At 38.0% G+C, this 20,563-nt stretch overlaps 1 protein-coding gene across 10 annotated transcripts in view; it reads right to left on the bottom strand.

The window, feature by feature from the left end:
- LOC134535487 (E3 ubiquitin-protein ligase UBR5) overlaps positions 1-20,563 on the bottom strand; it is a 172,261-nt gene that overhangs the window by 146,713 nt on the left and 4,985 nt on the right. For all 10 annotated transcript variants that reach the window (XM_063374610.1, XM_063374614.1, XM_063374615.1 and 7 more), the window contains exons 2-6: positions 10,903-11,103; positions 7,739-8,057; positions 5,424-5,632; positions 4,782-4,951; positions 3,005-3,204 (exon numbers count right to left, since the gene is read on the bottom strand). In XM_063374610.1, coding sequence (XP_063230680.1) covers positions 3,005-3,204; positions 4,782-4,951; positions 5,424-5,632; positions 7,739-8,057; positions 10,903-11,103 — 1,099 coding nt within the window. The remainder of the gene's footprint in view (positions 1-3,004; positions 3,205-4,781; positions 4,952-5,423; positions 5,633-7,738; positions 8,058-10,902; positions 11,104-20,563) is intronic.

Raw genomic sequence — 20,563 nt, 5'->3', positions numbered from 1 at the left:
GTACAGTCGGTGCTAATAAAATAACGGAGAAGTAATATAACAGGAAGCACCGTAGCACTTTGTTCAGCGTAGGTGGTTCATTTGCGAAGAAAAAACTATGCACTTTACGCCTAATAGCCGTCTTCACAAAATCATCACAAGTTTTGATAACAGGATACTCAAGTTTCCTTTTCTTCCCGGGAGTTGTTAATGTCCCAGTGTCCTGTAATTCTTTCCTTGCACACTGCTCTTCGAAACACTCGTAAATTCCGCAGTTAAACTCGCGATATCGTGCACACAACAATCCGGATATTTGTCTGAAAATGTTTTAAAAACATTCAACACCATAGTTTTCTGTGCACTTTTCAAAATCTTTTCCGTTCTGTGCTTTACAAAACTCAGTCCGGCGTCAGCCATAACAAACCGTGCGCGCGCGAATCCTAAATACAGTTGTTGCGCCGGGCATCAACTGTACACGCGGCGTCTGCTAACATAATTGTAAGTAAATACTTGCTGACACATTAAACTGTATTGGATATTAATGGTGAAACGCTATAATGCTATATAACAACAATTGTTATAAAAAAGGCAGTGTAAAAATACTTACAAATGGTACGTAACCAAGGAACTATTTCTTGCGCACAAATAATGTGCGCAGCGGCCGGCAGCCAATGAAAATGTTTGTTTACAAGCGGCTTTGTTTATTCCAAAACTCAGGTAAATGTGAACGGAGAATACTTTTATGCAAAAAAAAATGTAAAGTAATCCATAAAAACAAAACCTATTCATGGAAAGTACGTTTATTTAAAAAGTAGACTTTGTGAAAGCAAGCTAAATAATTTAAATTAATGAGTGATGCAATAAAACCATTTTATTCAACGTAAAAAAAAAAAAGAAACCCGTAACAAGAACGTGATTTGTAACTATACGCATAACGATCGTGCGGGTTAACTCGGTTCCTGACAGAGCGCGCGCGTGCATGCAGTCTGCGAGCTATCGATATCAATCTTAGACTACGTGCGGGCTCTCTATAAGATATACAGGAATCAACACAACCCACCTGCCGCTGCTTACGTTTCTTTAAGCGGTATAAAGCGACTCCCGAGACGTTAAAGATGAAGTTTTTAACTTTTAAAAACGTCTTTAAAACACGATTTACACATCAGATTACTTTATTATAAGATTAATAAAGTTAGTAAGCAGTTTTATCAGAACGAACGGCATAAACTGCGTAAAGCAATAGGCGCGTTGTAAACAACGGGAATTCATTGCATTACATCAAATGAAGTTAAAACGGGACAGAAATAAAATGGTTAAATAATGTGAAAACGTAAATAACGGTGACGTAAATAAGGGGTTTCGATGTATAATTTTTTCTAAGTGGAAGATCTAATCGCCCATTTACATTTCTTTTAAAAATGGGGGAGGGGGATGTCTTATATTAGTGTACCCGGGCCAGATTTTCCAAGTCGAATTATTGTAAAATGAATTCGATTCGAAATTACGAATCGAATATCAAAAAATTCGAACTCGAATTCGGAAATTTCGAATATTCGCAGAACCCTAGTGTACAGGGGTATTTGCAGTCTATCCTGAAGGCCATCGAAATCGCGAATTTTGCAGGTCTGTACTATCAGTTACTACAGATTTCACATACTAATACAATGAGTACTACAGTATAATCTTATTCTCAAGTACCCAAGGATTCACGAATTCAACAAATGCACAGTTTACCTTGCGTGTTAAGTTAAGAGTTGTCAATAATAATGTACGCCTCACGTAAATTCGATAATGGAATTGTGAAACATAATTCTTGTTGAAATAATTTGATAATTTAATCATTTGGAATATTTGTGAATGAGGATTTTTTTTAATATTTTTAACATGCAAATTTATAAATTAAAGTCCTTTCATGTTGAAGTTTGTTTTGGACGACACACGACTGCATGTACTTGGTTGTCGTTCGTATCATTGCAGGTGCTCGTGTGAACAGTGCTTTCTGCGGAAAAGCCAGAGCGTCAAGCGGCCGGGGTTCCTACCGCATGCAAGTTCACTGAGCGCAGTTTTAAAAATGCTAATGTTGGTGACCCAATCTGGAGAAGATAATTATGTTAATAAATGTATGCAGTTACTTAAAGCATTCCTTGCATTGAAACCTTCCTTCAGCCTAGAAAAAGGTAAGAACCCTGTAACAGTAGGTTATTCTTCATTAAATTCGCAAGTAAACATTGAGCCCCCCAGTGTCACACATTACATAGGTAGTTTTAAGAAAAGTTTTGGCAATTTAACATGTATATTACTGCAGTAAATTTGGGAAACACGAAATACTGATTTTCCACCCTACGTTTCAAGAAGGGAGAGTTCCCATTTAAAAAACATCAGAATTTGTAGTATCAGATCACGTAATAAATTTTTTTTTACATAAAACCACGCATTAACATAAAATGTGCAATACCATCTCAAAAAAAATAGTTAGGTTGAGATATCAAAATATATTGTTCTTAAAATTTGTGCTCTGTGTGAAAATCTATGACATGCCACATGATTGTTTCAGGAATTACATCAATGATCAAATGGAAATAACAGTATTTTATGCCAAACTTAATGTTTCCAAAACCTTTTTTAAATAATGAAAAAAAAATTTAAAAAAAATGAATTTTATCAACTTTTCTCTAATTTCACACTTCTTACCTTTTATTGGTGTCCCCACATATATTGGAAACAAACACAATATTTAGTTAAATAAATTCTACAAATAACATCAACCATTTTCCTACAAAAAAAAAATTGAACGTAGACTTAAAACTAAAAACAAAATTTTAGGGTTTGAGTGTTGTTCTGGTGAGTAAAAATTAGTTGAAATTCCTACATCAACCCATTCTAAATAATGACTTAACCCTGAGAACTACAAAATGTGGAAGAATCATGTGTTGAGGGTACTTAACCTATGACTGTGTACCGATTCCCTCGTGGTTATTTATTTCAAATTAATTTTTTCCCCCAATTCGCAGCGCATCACACGCACCTCGGGGTGGCGGTAGGGCTCCGCCTCGTTCCACTTCCACTGGTAGAGCTGGCCGCAGGCCGACACGGCCACCAGCTCGCTGTGCAGCGCCGCGATCATCGCGAACTGGGGCAGCGACTCTGAGCCGCGGTCGGGCCAGAACTCCAGGTCGTCCGACATCCACAGGGGGCTCTGCGTCGCGTACTCCTTCTTCTTCGCATCTGACACACAGGCAATTACTACACCACCGACACCTCATTAGTGCCTACTGCGGAGCCATTCGCTCACATCACATTGTAACACTTACAAACAAACAATGACAATTATATTTGAAACTTAAAATAAGAAAAAAACAAAGAAACATGTAACTAAATATCAATATATAATTCAAAACACATTATGCATACCTCTTAACATTTTCGCAAGAAAAATTGTTTCCAAAATTTAAATATTAATTTTAAATTTAAAAAAAATTAAATGCTAAAATCAAATTAAAAAACCCTTGGTATTAATATTCATAACTTAAAAGCCAAATTGGACAAAACCAACAACTGAGGGCTTGTAGAGTAGAGTATAGTAGAGTAGACTAGAAGAGAACAGAGTAAAATATTTGCACTGAAACTTAAATATTTGTTTTGCTACAGCAATTTTATTATTTTATTACCAAGTGTGCAAAAATTCATAAATGAATACCAATATCCTGTATAAGGGATGGGACAGGGCAGACAGGGTGTTATGTGGATAGAATGATTGAGTAAGCCATTTTTAAATAGGATGAAGCAGTAAATTTTCTCTTGTTTTTAACATAACTAAGCTTAATTTTATTTATGTGTAGCAAACTTATGCTTTATGGAATGAAAAAGTGAGATGGGGTGGTTTTTCAAAAACTAATGTAGACAGTGACCGATCTTCTAAAATATGTTGAATGTCAAGTGTGCAAATTTTCATCAAGCAGTACAAAGGGCTGGAAGGGGGACGGGGAGTAGTTTTAAGACATAACCCCCTTTTTTTAAAAAAAAAAACCAGTTGACAGTAACTTCCCACTTAATTGAAATGTAAGTGTGCTAAATTTTATCAAAAATTATAAACTCTGTTTTAAGAGTGAAAAAGGGCAATAAGGGTATTTTTTTTGTGTGTCATATCAACAGTGACCCACCACTTTTTTAAAATCAATTATAAAAAGAAATATTCCCCTAATTTGAATGCAAAGTGAACAAAATTTCATCAAGATAGATTTGTTTAAAGGAGTGGGAATGTAGGTTGAGTGTGGTTTTTCGAAATCTCACCCATACCGTGACCTTCGTCGTGTTTCGATGTTCAAGTATGCCAAGTTTCATCGGAGTCGGATGAATGGTTTAGTAATGCAAACGGGAAGAACAAACATTAATTGAATTTATATATATTTTTTTATCAGAGAAGGAATGATAACACAGCAATTCCAGGTCCAAGTGATCCTCCTTCACGCCATCGAAGAGCCGGGGGGAGAGGGGAGGCTCCTTAGTTATTCACCCTCCAGCTATGCAAGAGAAAGTAAAAGATGACTGAACAGTGGTGGCTTCTGGAGGCAGAGATAAGGCACCAAAAATAAAATGGGATTGTTTTCACGTTTTAAATGTGTGTTCCTTAAAATTCTTATTACTTAAACACACAAATTACCGGCACTCAAATAAAATCACATACAGTTCTCATACTATTCCCAAGCAGATAAATATCTGCCAAATAACCAAATATGCTACTTTGTTCACAAAAAAAGCTCAGCAGTTCGTACCAACAGTTCACAATGACCAGTGTTGGCTACCTGGATCTTTGTCCCACGATGAGTCCCTGAGCGCGCTCTCCAGCCAGCGCCGCGGTCCGAAATACTGCCGGTCGCGCCAACGAGAGAAGCTGTCTCTCTCGCGGTCTCTCTCTCTGTCCGCCTCGCGGTCCCGCTCCAGGGTCAGGCGCCTGCTGCCGGAGCTGCCCCGGCTGCGGACACGGGACACGCTTCCTCACCACGGGAGCACCTCGGGTGCACTGCGACGTCCGCCTCTCCGAGATGAAAGTACGTCACAGCCAGACTGCTTGAAGAACTACCTGTCAGGAGCCGAGTGCCGGCTTCCGTGCAAGGCAGTTCTTTTACCGCAGAGCCATCGCAAAATCCCTCCCTCCCCGACTTTCAACAATATTATTAAGATACTTTTCAGTAAGGCATAATCAGTTGATTATCATAGTTGTCTTTGAATTCTATTGTCCTTAGTAGGTTTATAATAGCCTCCAATATTTTCAATTAAAATATATTTAATTAGAACGTTTGAAGGTATCTAAATGCAATCACAATAAAATTGCTTGCCAAGTAAAAATATTTGTATGCCAGAATTCAATTCTTACAAAATAAAAACACAATCACACAAGCCTACCAAACAATCATTCCTGCAGATGAGTTGACGGCATTGCTTACTTCCTGATGGCGGAGTATCCGAACATGTCCTCGGAAAACATGGCGTCGGCGTCGATGATGACGGAGTGGTCTGCGTGGAAGCCTCCGTCGAGCAAGGATATCAGGTCCTCCGGCACGTACGAGTCCGGGGCGTCGTCTGCGTCGTCCCCTTCCTCGTCGTCGCGGCTCAGCAGGTTGTTCACCGCCAGGTTCACGTCCAGGTTCGTGCGCTGATCCAAGAACAACAAGTTTCTGCTTCGTGCTCATTCATACACACTAGAAATACTTCACAAGGGCAGCAGAAAGACAAGACTGTATCATCCATCATCAGAACTTTCTTGTGAATATTCAGTTATAAATGAAAGCCAAAAGGTGTAGCATGCCTTCTCTAGAGTAGAACACAACTATATGATTCTAGATTACTTTACAAATTGTGAATTTTTTACAACTATTTATACTATTTCATGAGTTATGTGATAGCTCAGATATCAAAAATTATAAAAAGTTGGAAAAAAGAGTGTTTTTCAAATAAGCTGCATTTCAAAACTATATAACGAATTCCGCTCTTTTTTTTTTGTAGATATTATATTGAACTACAGAGTGGTATAGTTCCAATGAGCCCCATGACAATACATTGAAGGAGGGAAAACTCAAAATTTTAACATACAGTAGAACCCCTGTCATACACTTTTCAACGGAGGGCACAAAAATGGTGTATGATGCGGGAAAGTGTATGAAAAGGGAATCGCAATAATAAATTTAATTTTCAATCTAGCATACCAGCACAATGTCAGATTAAACTTAAATACATAATGTGTAAACACCAGAAATGTAAAATACAGTCCATAATCAAGTAAAGCTGACATGAGCAACAGTGGCCTTGCAAAATGTTATGAAGTCCTTTCTTGGAAGGGGGGAAAAGTCACCAAGCCTAAATTAGAAATAAAAAAAATTAGGCTATTGTAAAAAAAAAAAAAATCAGAAAATTTTACTTGTTTGTTTCATTTTACATACAACTTTATCCAACAGAACAATTTTCAATAAAATTTTATCTTGAGAAACGTAAAATCCAAAACAATCCGATCATAGGAAAACAATAACAAACGGGTATATTCAGTTCAAAGATTAATGAATGCACAAAATATGAGATCCGTGCCTTGGTAAAGCGCGTGTTCTTAATCATTGCTAGTTTGCGCCACTAGTCTCGCTAGGTGCTGGCCATAGATGTTACTAGCGAAGTGCACAGTCTTCCTGATACTATCCGTATCTATGGTGCGATAAAGTTATTTTCTTACGTTCGCAAAGGTAAACAATGAACGTTTTTCAAAATAAAAGCATTAAAATGTAGTTTATCCGGAGGAATATAACAAAATTTTGTGAATTTTAGGACTTTTCCGCTTTGTAAAAACGTATGAAACGGGAAATTAATGATTTTATAATTTATGTTCCGGGAAAGTAAACCATTGTAAATATAGTACTTTAGGCGGGACCAAAATTAATCAGCGTATGACACGAGAAAATGTATGAAACGGGAACGTATCATCGAGGTTCTAATGTATATTAATTTTTTTTTGGATTTTCAAAAAACAAATTCCATGGAATAAACAATTTTTTTAAAAAGGAATTCTGGCAATATGTAGAACTATTACAGTATTTTCACAGGAAAAATGGGTTTTATTTCTATGATGCAGGGAATAATTATTAACATTTAAATTTAAATTTTGCAAAATTTGACAAAAGTACCATTTTTGATTCACAATTACTCAAAAAACCCATTTCTTAAAAATATGAAAATGTCAGTTAGTCCTAACCTTTGTTAATAGCATGCACTTTGTTGGATAGTGTTTTTTTGCCTGTAACTATTTCTAGAATTTTTTGAATCACACTCTGCATGGGTGTGTGGCGAGGTGCTAGGGGGAAAATGTGTGTGCCAGGCTGGGTGAAGGAGTTGTTGCTGTGAACAGGAGATATCTGGTGACAAGTGACTTCAAGCACCTCAGGTGATAGCAACGCAAAATGTGTTGCGGCGCGAGTAGAGGCGGACAAGTGTGTGGACGGTGGTGAGAGTACCCGGACAAAGGGTGTGTGCATTTATTTCATTAATTAGGTTTCTATCATTTGACATGTCAACATTAAAATAAGAGCTGGTTGGGCATTGTTGTGTACTGAAAAGAAGGTTTATAAAGTGGACTATTATTTCAAACAAACATTTACTCCTGGTCATTAACATTATTAATTCAATAAGAATTGTAGTTACCAAAATATGAAATAAAACATAATTGTTAATGAGCAGTGAATATCTAACGGTACAGCTACACATGCGCAGTGGTATTCACCTGCAGCTCTCGGATGATGAGGTTGCGGCTCTTGCCCTGCAGCACCACCTGCGCCTGGGACACCAGCTCCTCCGGCACGTAGAGGGGCGGCACGATGGGGCGGGGCCCCACGCTGCTGCCCCCGCCCCCACTGCCCCCGCTGCTGGCCCCCATGATGACCCCCGGGGCCCCGCGCCCCCCCGAGCCGCTGCTGGGGACGCCCCCCGCCCCGCGCAGGGCTGTGTTGGAGCGCATGATGCGTGCACGGGCGCGGGTCAGCTGGCGGCTGCCGGAGCTGGAGCCCGCCCCGCCGGCTCCCCCCACCTTGCTGCTGCTCACACTGCGCACACCACGCACGCTGCCGTCCTATCACACGGCTACAGCACTTGCGCAAGTTCCGTTCAGATACACCTCTGCAAGTGTTTCAAAATAACACTTCAATGGGCCACGCACACATAACCACAAAACTGTCAAAAGGTTAAATAATACTATTTTACCTATTCTAAACCCCATAAAATAAAACAGAACACAAATTTGGAATTTGCTAGGCACAAATTTAATGAGAAGCAGAAAATGTTAAACAAACATTTTTAGTGAGGGAAATACGTCAGGAAACTGGACCCTGCACAGTTACAGGCTCAAACAGTAGCTCGCATCTCGGCGCCACACGATCGCAGCGCTGTGGAGGCAGGTCGCTCTGTGCAAGTGCAGTCTCGCAGTAACATACATGTCTCACCACAATGCTGGCATTACAGTGACAACGGATGTTGAACATATGGCACATCACCGAGAAGTTCGCAACCCGCCGTTACACGTTGTATTCCACAACCATCACAACCAGTCACGTAGGAAGCAGTTAGATGGCACAGCACGAGTTATTGTTCCTCACAGCTAGCAAGTCATGCTGGCTGTTGTAGTAATGTACATCGTCCGTTGTAAATCCGTCAGGTCAGAGCGGGCATTTCACACAAAAATTTATGTCTGGCTTCAAGGGCTTTGCTTCTACAAGATGTCTGAGAGGAAATTTAGAATAATTTATATAATCTCAAATATCACAGTGCAATACATTAAGTATATTGATTTTATGTGATGTGTCAAGAGTTCTGCTAAAAAGTCTTATGCAAATATCACATTTGAACTCGGACATCATGCAAAATTCATCACATAAGAGCTATAGGTATAAAAACTACTGTACACACAAAAAAAAAAAAAACTTCCAGAACCACTGACGTTGAAATTCCTACAATAAGCACAACAGTAGTTTGCGACTTGCACTTAACGTTAGTAGATAATGGTCTTATCGAAACACAGACAATGAAAGATTCGCAACAAAACCTACAGTAAGGCAACTACTAAAGAAACCGAACCACAGGCCTATTACCAAAGAAACTCAACAGTAAACACACCAACATTCCCACAATTTACTTCCACCACCTCTTCCTCATGGTCAGTGACGCTAACCCTCCCTCTTCCCAGGTCCGTTTTTTTTCCTCCTTTGTCAAGGTCACGGACGTGTTTAACCCTCCCCCATTACGCTGGGCCACTTTCTTTCATCATGAGTGACAAGGATGGCGACCATAACCGAGGTTGGCCGAAGGTAGTTGCACAGTGGTCAGCTAGACACGAGCGTGGACGACAGCGAGAAGACATAAGCGCAAGCAAAAAAAAATAACGGTTTTGATGTATCCTACATTGGCTTGGAACACAACAAGCCTCTTCAGGTGGCAATGGCAAAAAAAAAATTTCATTCAGTAGCAGAGGCTACATTTAATAATGTTCACAGGCTTTCACTGCCATTGTATGAAATAGCTTGGCTTCTGGGTTGTAGCCCTGTCCTTGGCGAATAATTCACTGATGTTTCGGTCGACATTGCAGTCGCCATCATCAGGGAGCAGTTACCTACCGAAGTTCTTACCAGTTGTCCTGCTTTTATATACTCTCGCCTGAGGGAAAGGTATATAAAGTGCAGAGTATATAAAAGCAGGACAACTGGTAAGAACCTCAGTAGGTAACTGCTCCCTGATGATGGCGACTGCAATGTCGACCGAAAATTCAGTGAATTATTCGCCAAGGACACTGCTACAACCCAGAAGCCAAGCTACTTTACGACATTTAATACCTGCAATCAGTTTGAGCACATATAGTAATTTTATATGGTAAAGCAATACTAAAAGATACACCATGAACCACTTATATTTATCATGACTATTGAAGCAGTATTACGTGAGTCATTCTTGTAACTACATCCATGCTGGGCCTGAGCATGAATATTATGTGATAGCAGCTTTTAGTGTTGACACTAGTCATGACGTGTTGGCTGAGTTTGACATGCAACAGTTTTGCCTTATTCTAGTTGATCTTCTCTCTTAGACAAGTCACGACCAGTTTCAAATAAATTTGGTTCATCTACATTTTCACCTGTGTTTCCGCTAGGCCAACTAATTCTACTCATTGAACGTAATGTGGCCCTCACATGAACTGGCCCAACTTAAATGCTTTTTTATAGTATAGGTTTTGCTTGTGCCAACATGAGAAATGTTTTGTTTACAATACTTACAAATGGCACGCAGGGATCTTCAATACAAATTGAAAAATGTTTCCACACTTCATTTGTCATTTTGTTCATGTTGATATATATCCACAGGACTGCAAGTCTGACTAGCAGAATAAATTTAGTTTTTACTAACGTGACACTGAGTACCAGTCAGGAATGTAGACTAAATTAGCAATTTTCTGAAACATCAAAAGAAGATTGAAACCAAAACTCATTTCAACTGTTTTTAATCATTTTCTATTGTTTAAGTGTCAAAATTAGGCTTCGCAAAAATTTTCACAGGTTTTATATTGGAATTCATTAATTTTAAAGTTAATATGAATGTATGTCATTATTTAGACAATGATAATTAATGGCTAACACAAAATGTGCTTGGCCATCCAGGTAATATTCTAACATTGGCAGACTATAAACAAACATGGACGTAGATGGCTGTATTTCTGGAAGATAACATGTTAGCCATTCAAAAATTGATTCGTGATTAAAATTACAGCTTAGCATGAATTTTTTTTACTAACACTGAATGTGCTGTTGTGACTTGCGATGCAACTGGAAAATTGTTGTGATACATTTCAAATCGAGACTCTTATGTTTACAGATGGAAGTGAGCAGGAACAGCGACCGCACTCACTTCTTGGCGGGGTCGTTCTTGCTGAGGTCCAGCCGGTCCGACAGGATGGAGAAGGACACGCGGCAGACGCGCCCGTCCTCCAGCAGCAGGGCGAAGTGGTTCGGTCCGACCACGATGCGCTTCACCGCCACCTTCAGGCTCGCCACCGCCGCCGGCGTCGCGCAGCCGAACCGGTTTATCTTCTCCGACACCTCCTTCAGCCTGCGCCGTCACAAGCCATGAAGGTTTCAAGTGCACACCACTACACAGCAACGAGTACCCTTGTTCTAGACCCAAACCTACAGATTACGAAAAAAAATATTGTAATTTTAGTGTGCCCTCAGCATCTTGGTAAAACTTAAGTACAAAGTAAGTGAAAATCATAACATGAAAGTAAAAAAAAAAAATTCCATAAACTCTCACTACAGGCCAATAAATGATGTAATAATCTGGGTAGTTGATAGCCAGGCAAATAACTTAACTGAAACAAGATAACATTTTTGTATTGTATTATTATTATTAACATTAGCTTTTTATTTCCTGTTGGACAATGTGTAACAACACTTAAGAAGAACAACTTGTCCAAGCAGTTTAAAGTGTTGTGCTGCTATCACCCAACACACAACCACAAAGAGAGTTGTTCATCTCCTCCCGCCCCAGCCGCCTCGCACACTATTGGCTACATCTTCCCATGTCTTTCTTTATTCCATTTCAAGTTATCCTTAACTTCCAGCTGTTCACTCACTTCTTTTTACGTAACCGGCTTATTGCTTTGACTTTGTTACCTCTGTTTTTTCGTAATTTGTACAACTGTACTTTTGTGTTTGGCTTTATTCTGCTGGTTTAGGGTATATTTGCAGTTTTAACTAAAAATAATTTAAGACACAATTGATAAACATGTTTGCAATTTACTACATTATTTATTGTATTTCAGTCTTTGGCTCTTTTTAAAATGGTGGCTCTAACACAATTGATTTTTCCATTTTTTTTATTATTATTAATAAATGTTAGTTTTTTTTAACATTATTTGGAGACAGCTAAGGTGTGAGAGGAGTGGTCCCAGCACTGCTGCCGGAGCGCCAGGAAGAACGTGAGCAGCACGGCCCCCACATTAGGTCACGGGCCCTCAACCCAGGATCAGAGACGCCCACGTGCTACATTATAACTGCATGGGTATTTCTTACCTACACTCTTTTTAGAATGTTATTTAACCTTAAAATACAGGGTAAAATAATGGTTACTATTTTGTGGGTCCAAACTAAGCTTTATTTATAAAATTATTTTACTTTAAAATAACCGCAGCGAGCATGTATAAAAATAAACAGGCCCGGGCCTGGGCCTGGAGGGGACCCAGGGGTCCACCCAGCCCCGCCCTCGTGGGCGCCGTGGTGAGCGGAGAGGACGTGTGTGTGCGGAGAACACACCGCGGCGATGGACCTCTGCCACGGCTACGAGAGCTGCTGGAATGTAAGCTGGTCGGATGGAGATCCTCGGTTGCATCAAGTTTCTGCCGACACTCCTGTGTGGCGACCAAAATTTGTCAACATTTGTTTGCGGAGTGGTTAGACAGAAGGTTTGAAGGTGTTTGTGCTTGGAAAAACTTAAATTTTTGACTGAAAAAAGTTTCAACGTAGTCAAGTTTATTGGAGTGTACAGCCATTAACTTTTGAGTTGAGTTTGCACAAATCCTATGCGCAGCTGGACAGAGCAACTTCAGAAAAAGACTTTTGCATGTGCTTAGACCGGAGTTCAGCAATAAGTTATTTCGGTAACAAAGTATTTTCAAATACAGCTCTAGTAAAATTTTATAATTCCGCCTTGCACAGCAATGAGGACGTGCTGGCTGATAGCAAACTGTCACTTTCAGCTATGGTCAAATTACACACATGTGAAGGTTGTGTGTCTGTGTGCATGCAGAAATTGCGGAACTGTGCTAACATTACTCTGGGTGGAGCTGGAAATTTTTCACGATAAATTTAATGCCAGTAAATGAACATAAATATTTGCTGCAACTTCTAGACAGATCTATGACATCAATAAGTTTTGGGCTTTATCTATTTAAAATAACAGACCATTAACTGTATTGTTTGTAAATGTTTTAGATGGGCGAGGAAGCTTTCAAGTTATAACTCCTGTATTGGATTTTATACAGTAAGGCCAGCTACTAACTTTATAAACAATAGTATATATTTAGTGGAAAACAAGTTAGATTTCGTTCTGATTGTGTTGAATGACAAATTTTTGTCCTTTTTGTTAGATATCATGTCATGGGGCCTTTTTGGTATAGTCTTTAGTTTTTGTCTAAAGCAGACTAAATTTAAGTTAACTTTCTATTATATTATAAATCTTCTATAGACTATTAGGTATGTTAAGAAACGTGCACCTTTTGAAGAAAGATTTTACAATAGAGATGAATACATTTTGGTGTAAAATACAATTCATACAGCTAGACAGTAGTTACTTTTTGTTGAATATAGTAAAAAAGTTAATTTTCTGAGCATGATTTACACATTTCCAACCACCATTTGGCATTTGGCATTTTGTTTGTAATCTTAAAATTCTTATATTTTTTGAAAATTGTTGCCACAGTAGTTTATTTTTGCCACAACCTGGTCCCAGGTGGACATTTAACATCTTAGAAATATTATGAATCTTTCTTTTATTGAAAAGGTACTTGCTCTAGGATGAGTAGGCACCCAGTAAGAGCTATAGTACTAATGTTCCCGCGTGAGCATTGCCTCCCCCCCCCCAGCCCTAGCTGGTGCTGCTAGTGCCTTGTGGGTAGCGGTGGCTTGGCGTGATAGCTTCCTGATTCTGCGCTGCCTCATGATCCCTATCCCACGGGTGACCTGCACTCCCGTATGGACTGTGCCACATCCCATTCATGTTCGTCGTAACATTTGTGCCTTGTCATATCACCAACATGTCTGGATCTTCGGACTGCCTCCGGTGACAGCTTTTCTCTGCTTCTAGCTGCCTTCACCCAGTGCCTCTAGCCTTCACACAGGCAGTCATCTTCCACCTCAAAGGTACAGCTTTGGCATATCATTCTCTGTTTATTAGTTTATCTTGGTTTACACTGTTCCCATGGACCATCAAATATCTAAGTTATACACTATGAAAAAACTGTGAGTCTTACAATAAATACTTGCTTTGTAATATTGTTATTACACTACCTAGTAATTTATTTGTCACATATTTGGCATTTGTAAGTGAAATGTGGTACATGATGTTGACGTCAACCAGAGCTGCGCCCTCCCTTGAGCCAGATGTGTCCCCTGTTCCGCCAGCGCCACCACCCTCCCACCATCACCCTCTGTTTGAACCGCCCGCCACCGTGACGTGTGTGAGCCGCAAGAGGCATTAGAGGCACGGCGACGGCCCAGAAACGTAAAATATTAATTAATAAGTAAAGAAATAAAGGGCTATGTATTGTGTTTTTTTATAATTTCGCTCAGTGTTTTGTCTTAAGTCACAGGAAGGACGGCGCAGCGCCACAACTGCCGACGAATAATCTTTAGACAATATTTAATTAAGTATACTGTTATGAAATCAGATGGAAGTCTTACAAATTGTCATTTAATTATTACTAATTTTTAAAAGGGTAAACTATGTTAGTAATTAGATTAATTATAAGTTAACAAGCTAACGGGAACTCGAGGGTTGGGAGACGCCATGACACCCTGTTGACGAGTCAGTCTTGTTCTTCCGCCGCCCGGAGTGGGACGCTCCCGCACCTCGTCGACTTCATTGTTTGTTATATATCTGATCCGTTAGCATCCCTTTCGCATATATTAATCTAAAACGCTTTCTTTCTGTCTTCGAGGCCTACTCCGGGTGGTAGACTGTTTCAATAATAATTTAAGCTCCTCGAGCATTTTAAATTTAACATTGTTACGTTTCTTTGGTCAGGCCACGTGGTGACCTGGCCCAACTCCTAAACTGATGGTTTGCCGTTGGCTTTTTATCCGCTTCACATGAACAATGTAGAGACGAGAAATGGTTGATAAATATCAGGTGTGAATCTCGAGTGAATATTATTTCGGTCACGGGTGCCCCGGTGTAGTTGTCTGGCGTGTGGGACGCCTAGAGCCCACCTAGGTAAAGATTAGGGCATTACACGAGTGTACCAGCGTGCCCGCCGCTGAGAGTGGGTGTTAGGGGCCAACGAGGCATTATTAGGGTTGTGTGCCTCGTCGCACTTGGGCGACGTCACGGCCCGAGAAAGGAGTCTCGCCGGGTCCACGTGCCCACAAACCACGTGGTGGCGCCCAAACTCAGTATCCGCCACCTTAGACAACCCTGTGCGATAGCAATGTATTGAGTTGTATGTTATAAAATAATTTTACAAAAACAGATGAATGTTTACGATGAATTTATAACTTGCACTATGTTTTCTTCTGTGGTTGAAATGTAGTTTGTCACTATCAGCTGCTTTCGTCACTGGAAAAAAGTTTTAAGAATATTGTTCTACTTCATAATAAACAGTCATTTTCCTAAATGTTTGATCAAAAGTATACTCAATCAGGGTTAGCACATTTAAAACAAAATGTTTAAAACAATATGTTCAAAATTGTTTAAAACAATACACTCTGAATAAAACAAGTTTAAAACACAATGTTTAAAACATTATGTTCTAAAGATGCTTTTTATATGTATTTTAAAAAAAGTTTTATTTCTTACGAAAACGAAAACTGCATATTTACATTTTCATCGCAAGCATCACTGTCTCATTGTAAGTCACCAATTGTGATAAATATCCAGACTAGGATGAGAAGTTTTGAAGTGAAACACATTCCTCACGTAAACATAAAATACCAGCACTGCTTGGGGTCAAACCAGTCATACCTTTTAGGGTGCCAGTTCCACTAAGTTCATCTAACCTAATTAAAATTTGTTTTTGTTAGTTAAGTGCACGGAAAACAGTTACAAGTTTGGCAGCCTTCTCTGTTCCTAGCCGGTTCCTTACAGTACTATGCACAAACCCGAATGTGGAGAAAAGACGTTCAATACCAGCTGACGAAGCTACTGCACTGTGTAACTGATGTGCCAGGTGCAGAGTTGCATGATGAGTACTTTTCTCCAAAGCCATCTACCATACTAGAGGTTTAATTTCTTTTAGTGTTACAGGACTGAATAAGTACTCCTTGAAAGGTGAACTTTTTGCCTTGTACTTAATAATATCCGGAATGGCTACAGTCAGGGAAAACCGGGCAATGTCAGGGAATTCCATATTCAAAAATGTGTAGCAATATATGTACCTTACAACTGATGGGACTTCTGCTGAAACCATATGTGCAAAACATATTGTGGTGGTTTTGATTAAAATTAATATTAAAAACAAAAAAAAGTTTAAACTTAAAAAACTCTTTAAAACATGACAAACTGTTTAAAACAAAAAAAAACAGTTTAAAACATTAAAAAACATGTTTTTTTAATTTTTTTTTTTTAAAAACTGTTTCCCAACCCTGTACTCAATTCTACACTTAATTTTAGATTGATGTTACGACTTCTACCAGTTGTAGCCAAACGTAATTCAATGGGGGAAACAACACATAAAATATGTTTCTTCTTGACCCACACTTTATCACTAGATGTGAGTTTGAAGGATGTGTTGGGGCCTGCAGGATGGAAAAACAGAATGAAATATTCATTTTGGTCAGGCACAATTTCTTCCACCTTCCCTAACCACCACTGTGAATAATAAACACATGCTACATAGTCTTTTAGTTTTACATATAATTTTGTATATTCTTCCTAAATGAAGCAAACTTGATGGTCCTCAGACAAGGAAGTAGTGAACACTTTAATCTTAGTCTCATTTATTGGAATGAAAGCATGTGAATCTCTTGAATTACGAATAACATTTGCTTTAGAGAACCTTTGGAATAACATGTCTTTTTCGCCCTCAATATCTTCTTCTGATACATATAAGAAATTTATTCCAGTTACATTTGCTGAACAATAGTTAAAACATCTGCAGAGGGGTGGTTATTGGTTCCGCATTCACACGCTGCAGGCTAGCTTTGGAAACTATTCTTTTCACTGTACCACCTATCCCATCGCAAGCATTCTTACCATGGGATGTGGCAAAAAAAAAATGCCATTCCGCATCCATCGCAAAGTCAGTTTTGTGATGACATAGGTTTGTTTATTCCTCCTGTTTTTATATTGGGCTGTGCAGCCATCTGAAAAATAAGTCACTTTCTCTGTATCTGTGTTGAGATTTGATAGTTCAGTAATGAGAGCTGCTTGAAAGAAATATACAGATTCAGTTGTGTGGTTTACAGAACTGCTTATAACAAAAGCTTTTAGATTTTATTGTAACTTCATTCTCCATGTGAGACTTGAAATATGCCACAAAGGAATGTATGTATGGTAACTTGGCTATTTACCCAATGACAGCTTTGAATTTTATCAGAAATGTAAAATTTTCAGAAAAATCACCCACAAACAAAAATTAATTTAATTTTAACCTCTCTTTTCTTAAACTCAGATATTCTGCCTGTTTTTCTGCAATTAAATGGTGTTTCTACAAAAAAAAAACTCAGATTATCAATTAATGTGTCTATAAATTCATTGTATAGCTTGCACACTGTTATAAGTTCACGCCTGTCTACAGTAACCCACAGATGATATTTTTAGTCATCAGCAATATCATCATTTTCATCTTCTGCCTCCTTTACATTTTTGCACAAAACTCGTTTGACTTCTTTTCCAATTGGGCAGAACTCACACTTATTGAACAAACACTTTTCATTGTTAAGAGCACAAGTGAGTAATTGTAGGAGTTCTATGTAATTGAAAAAAACCACTTCTTACAGCACTGACCATTATTTTGACATTTTGATGGCTCACACACATGCACACACATTGTGAGTTCCTTTAGGCCCTGCTAGGATACACCATTTTGGTCGCAGTTGTGCAAATTTTGAAAAACCTACACATAAAGAAGGGTGTACTGATTTGAATTTACTGTACAATTATTTCAAATTGCACAGAATCAGTTGCTTCTGCGTGTGGATTTTGGGTCCATCTTCTGTCCTAACACAAAATCTTTCTTACCTGGACATATCCTGCTGTTGTCATTATTCTCATAGTATTCAATGACTGACTGTGAGACAGTTATAGAAAAAGGTTTTTTATTACTTTTTTTCAGGTAAAATTCCATACTTCTTTAACTAGTTTTCTTGTACTATTGACCCAAGTATTCACTCACACCAAACTCAGCCATAACTCCAGCTCGAAGGTAACAAACTTAATATTTTGATTTTGTCCTTTACTGATGTAGCTTGTTTCATTTTTTACTTAAGTTTGATTATTAAAATACTGTACTCATCCAAATTAACCACCTCCCCAAATAAATCTTCTTCAACTTCTTCAACGTAAGGTACATCAAAAGACATTAACAATTTCTTTCCTAGGCTCTTTGATACTTTCTCTACTTTTCTTGTAATGAGTCATTCTTTTATCTGAACTCAACTTGGCTACTTTCAATGAAGACTCGCCTAACAACTGAAAAGCTACATTTACATTTTCTATGGTTTGTGAATTGGGTTCATAATCTAAATCACTGCTGTCACTTGCACAACTAAGATCAGATATTCTTGTCCAACAGTTTGAACATAGAGATTTCCCTGGAATAATTTATTATGTTTTTCACTTTAGCTTCATTATATTTTTCAAAAGTTATTTCTCCAAGAGATTTCCTAATACATTTCATATGTACGAGCAGTGAGTCTGAACAACAATTTCCAAATAACTTATTATACTTTTGCAGGATTTTTGCATTATGATAATCAGAAACACAATCAATGTTTCTGGTATTAAGTCTTACTTGAAGCATTAACTTGTCATCCTCTTCAAATTCATTGATCTGTCCGATTCTTTTAGACTCCCCATAAGCAGTCTTATGACAAGGTTCATTCAAGAAAATTCCTACAGAGCACTCCATTATAAATAATGTCCATAAAAATGAACTTTAAATAAATAGTTAATTTACATAATGCCATGGTGTGAGTTAAATCAGTTACTGACTACAAACACTGAACAGACTGACACTGGCTTGCTAACCTGCTCAGACCAGAGTACAGACATGCTCATAATGTGAGTACACAGAGAGTGTCTTCAACAAGTATAGCTATATAATGTGTGTTGGCAATTGAGGCACATTTATGCCAAATATGTGAAACAAATTACTAGGTAGTGTAATAACAATAATAATAACAGTTAATTGAACTTGAATACAATACCATTTTTATTTTTAGTCTGCTACAGAGAATAAACCAATTTAAAAAATATATTTTAGTGGCATGTTAAAGGTTATCATGGTAATGTTATGCCAAATTTTCAGACTTTTGCACTTACCCTTTTTTTTTAAAGCTCCTCAAAAAAATTGATTTTGTTTTCCAAAAACACAAACTTTAGGAATTTTTTTCACTAAGAAGGGATTGAGTACATTGTTTAGACAATATATCATTGTCAAGTACTCCATGTAGACTTACCTGCCTCAAGGTTTCATTGTGTTTTTTGAATTTTGAAAGAAAGTAGGAGCAGTTTAAAATTAACAATAAGTTGGTTTCAAGGTCAACTTTCATGTCTATAAATGAAGACATGTAAACAACATTGTTTATTTTTATGTGGCATTATTAATAGCCCTAAGCCTCCTCTTTGCAATGACATTGCACATGACTTAGTTCTTCTATAGATATTAAGTTATTAAACAAAACATAAAGGGTTGAAAATGTAAATTTTGGTACATGGCAGTGGCCATTTTGGTCTGTAAAATCAAGATGCTGACAAATAAAAATCAGTACCTTCAGGTTTGCACTGTTGGAATATGTACTTTTTATGTGACAAAATTTAAAAAATTTTTAAAATGAGACAGCAACAAAATTGATTGAAATTGGGTGATTTTCCATGGAATGACCCATAGGTTACATTACAAGAACTGTGTATTGACATGGTCGCTGCCATTTTTTGCTTTAATTGCCATGATCATCCTGTGATTATCCATATAAGAATGTGTATATTTTTTTATTCAGAGTTTGTGATGCAGTTGAAGGTAAATAAAAAGATTGTTAGTCCCTACTGTGCATCCTCAAATCCACTTGTCAACCCTCAACAGGGATTACTTTAGCAGTATGGAGGCGCGGAGTCCCAATTGTGTTGTGTGAGAGCACGTAATATTAACTATTTTAATTATTACTGTAATACCTATATTGACTTAAGTATTCCAAAACATACACACACACGCGGGAAACCCAAGATTCACAAAATTTCATTCAGAGATTGTGTTTGTGCATGTTCGGTTTTTTTTATCAGTTTTTTCTCTTTGTTTACCTATAATCAACATGTCTAGAATTTTTATTTTTATTAACACAGCATTTGATTATGAGTTTTATGCTGCTTGGTTAAAACTCTGGTAATTTTGAAGAAACTAAACATTTATGAAAATGTTAGTAGTTTACCATTTTAAGGTTTGTTGGAAAAAATACAAATTTGTGATATGAGAATGGTCAGGTTCGCTACATTAAAAAAAAAGTTAAAATAGTGAATGGTTGGTTGGGTGTTATTTTAATGTATTTGTAATGTAGTAAACATAACCTAACCAACCATGCACATAATTTCTCAGTATTTTCACTGTAGCAACCTAATCAACTGTCCAAACTATTTTAACGTA

This window comes from Bacillus rossius, chromosome 8 (genome assembly GCF_032445375.1).
Source record: "Bacillus rossius redtenbacheri isolate Brsri chromosome 8, Brsri_v3, whole genome shotgun sequence".
In the NCBI taxonomy this organism is placed as follows: domain Eukaryota; kingdom Metazoa; phylum Arthropoda; class Insecta; order Phasmatodea; family Bacillidae; genus Bacillus; species Bacillus rossius.
The sequence above is the reverse complement of the archived record's forward strand: the minus strand, read 5'-3'. Positions and strand labels throughout refer to the sequence as shown.